Genomic DNA, 2,211 nt, shown 5'->3' with positions numbered 1-2,211 from the left:
TGGTGAAAAACTGACTTTGAAAAATAAATCTGTTCTTTTTTCTTATAAAAGACTAAATAAAACAAAAATATTGGTGTTAATATTTGACTGTGTAACKTTACAAACAGCAGGCCGTAGTTTTACACTGTAAGAAGTAAAACTGCAGAATTGACTGAACTCTTTGTTGCCCCAGTGGGTAAAACAGGTTCAGTTTCTGCCTTTTAACGTTTCCAGAGGCTTTTATTTTGTGGACTAGGGTTTTAGACAACTTCCTGCGGTTCTTTAGTTTAGCTCCTTAAAAACATTAAAAGGTTTTTATGAATTTCCAGAGGCGACTGTTAAATGGTTAAACTGGTTCCACTAAGTGGAGAAAATATTCTTGCCTCATATTTCCCAGTGAAACCAGCTGACCTGGTTCAGTAAATTCAACACTTTATTTTTTAAAGCAGGAACAACTTTCATGACGAGTTTAACAGATTTTATTTTGTAACAAGTAACTCGACGCTAAAATTTAAAGAAGTAAAAGTATCAATTTTAGGTTTTAAATCTAACGAAATAAAAGTAAAAGTAACGATTTAAAAAATACTTGGTAAAATTACAAATCCTGAAAAAAACCCTGACTGAAGTACTGTAACAAAGTAAAAGTACTGAGTTACTGTATGACGTCACAGGACAGCGCGTGCTTCAGTAGAAACCAGTTTTATTCAGTATAAATATTGTAACAGGTCAAATTGCACATGAAGAGTTTTAAGTGTTTCAGTTTCAGCAGAGATGAGGAGCAGGTTGCTGCTGTAGCAGCTGCTGCTGCTGCAGGAGCAGCAGCTGGGGGACCCCCAGCAGCAGGTAGGGGGGGCTCGGTCCGCTGCAGGGGCCGTGCTGGTACCGGAGCCTGACGGCTGGGATCTGAGGAGCCAGGAAGTCCTGGACCTCCCGCTTCAGCTTCATCCTCCTGTTCTGGAACCAGGTCCGGACCTGCGGGGCRGCGGGACCAGGTGTTAGTGTCGGAGTGCGTGCACGCGCTCCCCTCAGGTGTACCAGCAGCTCACCTGTGTCTCCGTCAGGTCCAGCCTGTCTGCAGTCTTCAGCCTCTCACCTGCRTCCAGGTACTTGTGTTTGCTGAAGATCCTCTCCAGCCTGCTGACCTGCTCCGGGGAGAACTTGGTGCGCGCGCGGCGCGGCCTCGCGTCCTCGCAGCCCCCGTCCACAGAAGAGACCCCCTCTGAGCACGCGGCCTCGCTCTCATACCCCGAGGAGTCCCCGCTCACCTCCGGACCTGCGGCGCGAGGAGGAACCGGTTACACGTGCGCGCGCGCGCCGCGTTTTGTTGGAACAGGTTAGATACTTACAGGGTGAGGAGCTCAGGCTGGACCGGTCCTCCCGGTCCCCCCTGTCCTCCGGCTGCTGGGGGGGCTTCCATGCTTTAGGCTTGGCCTGTAAGTGACTTTGACCAAAAGTGGGCGCGCGCGGCTGCACCATGCACGGGACGTGAGGGGGTCTGTGCGCGTGCACAACGGCGCGCTCCTGGTGATGGCTCTGCGCCAGCCAGTCCACGGAGAAGAACTTCATGGTCCGAGCACGTGGAGGTCCTGCAGATGTGTGAGGAGGGTCCGGGTTGTGGGTCGCGGTCCTCAGCCGGTCGGTCCCTTTATAGTTCCCGAGTTCCCGCCAAATCTGCATATTTATAAGAGCTGATCGATCAGATGATTGGTGGATAATGGCCTGTTACTGAAGTCTTTACACGTCCTGTAAGTGTGTGAAGTCCTGGCGCCACCGAGTCTGAGGACCCCACACACACACACACACACACACACACACACACACACACACACTGAAACTCACAGAGACTCAGGAAGTTTCAGGTCGGACAGAAACCAGTTTCAGTGTGTGTTATTGTGTGTTTGTTTCTGGGGACATGTGGGGACAAAGGTCCAGTTTGGTTCAAACAGCACTGGGGGGTCGGGGGTTGGGGGTCGGGTTTAGGACCAAGGTGTGAATTGAGTTTATAGTTTTCGGGTCAGGAGGAACCTGTGAGGTTTTAAGGTTTGTGGGTCAGGCTGTAGAAATGATTTGGTTACAGAGAAAAAAATTAAAAGATAAAACAACTAAAGTTTAACTACTTTAAACAGGTTCAAAGTTTATTTCTACAGATTTAAAAATTAATGTTATTTTTCTGAGTGACTCTAATTAAACTGATTTTAAATGTGTTGAAAAATATTTTAAAATCAGTTTAAT

The 2,211-nt window shown here is 47.9% G+C and overlaps 1 protein-coding gene across 1 annotated transcript; it reads right to left on the bottom strand.

Moving 5' to 3' along the window:
• Positions 1-662: 662 nt before the first annotated feature.
• Positions 663-1,764, bottom strand: vox (ventral homeobox). The gene is made up of 3 exons (XM_014032403.1): positions 1,326-1,764; positions 1,026-1,252; positions 663-951 (listed from the first exon to the last, which is right to left on the bottom strand). Exons 1-3 carry the CDS (start codon positions 1,654-1,656, stop codon positions 742-744), a joined length of 768 nt encoding a protein of 255 aa, XP_013887857.1. The 5' UTR covers positions 1,657-1,764; the 3' UTR covers positions 663-741.
• Between the last annotated feature and the right edge of the window lie 447 nt (positions 1,765-2,211).

This window comes from Austrofundulus limnaeus, unplaced genomic scaffold (genome assembly GCF_001266775.1).
Source record: "Austrofundulus limnaeus strain Quisiro unplaced genomic scaffold, Austrofundulus_limnaeus-1.0 Scaffold1443, whole genome shotgun sequence".
In the NCBI taxonomy this organism is placed as follows: Eukaryota; Metazoa; Chordata; class Actinopteri; order Cyprinodontiformes; family Rivulidae; genus Austrofundulus; species Austrofundulus limnaeus.
This window is presented reverse-complemented; position numbering and strand designations above follow the sequence as displayed.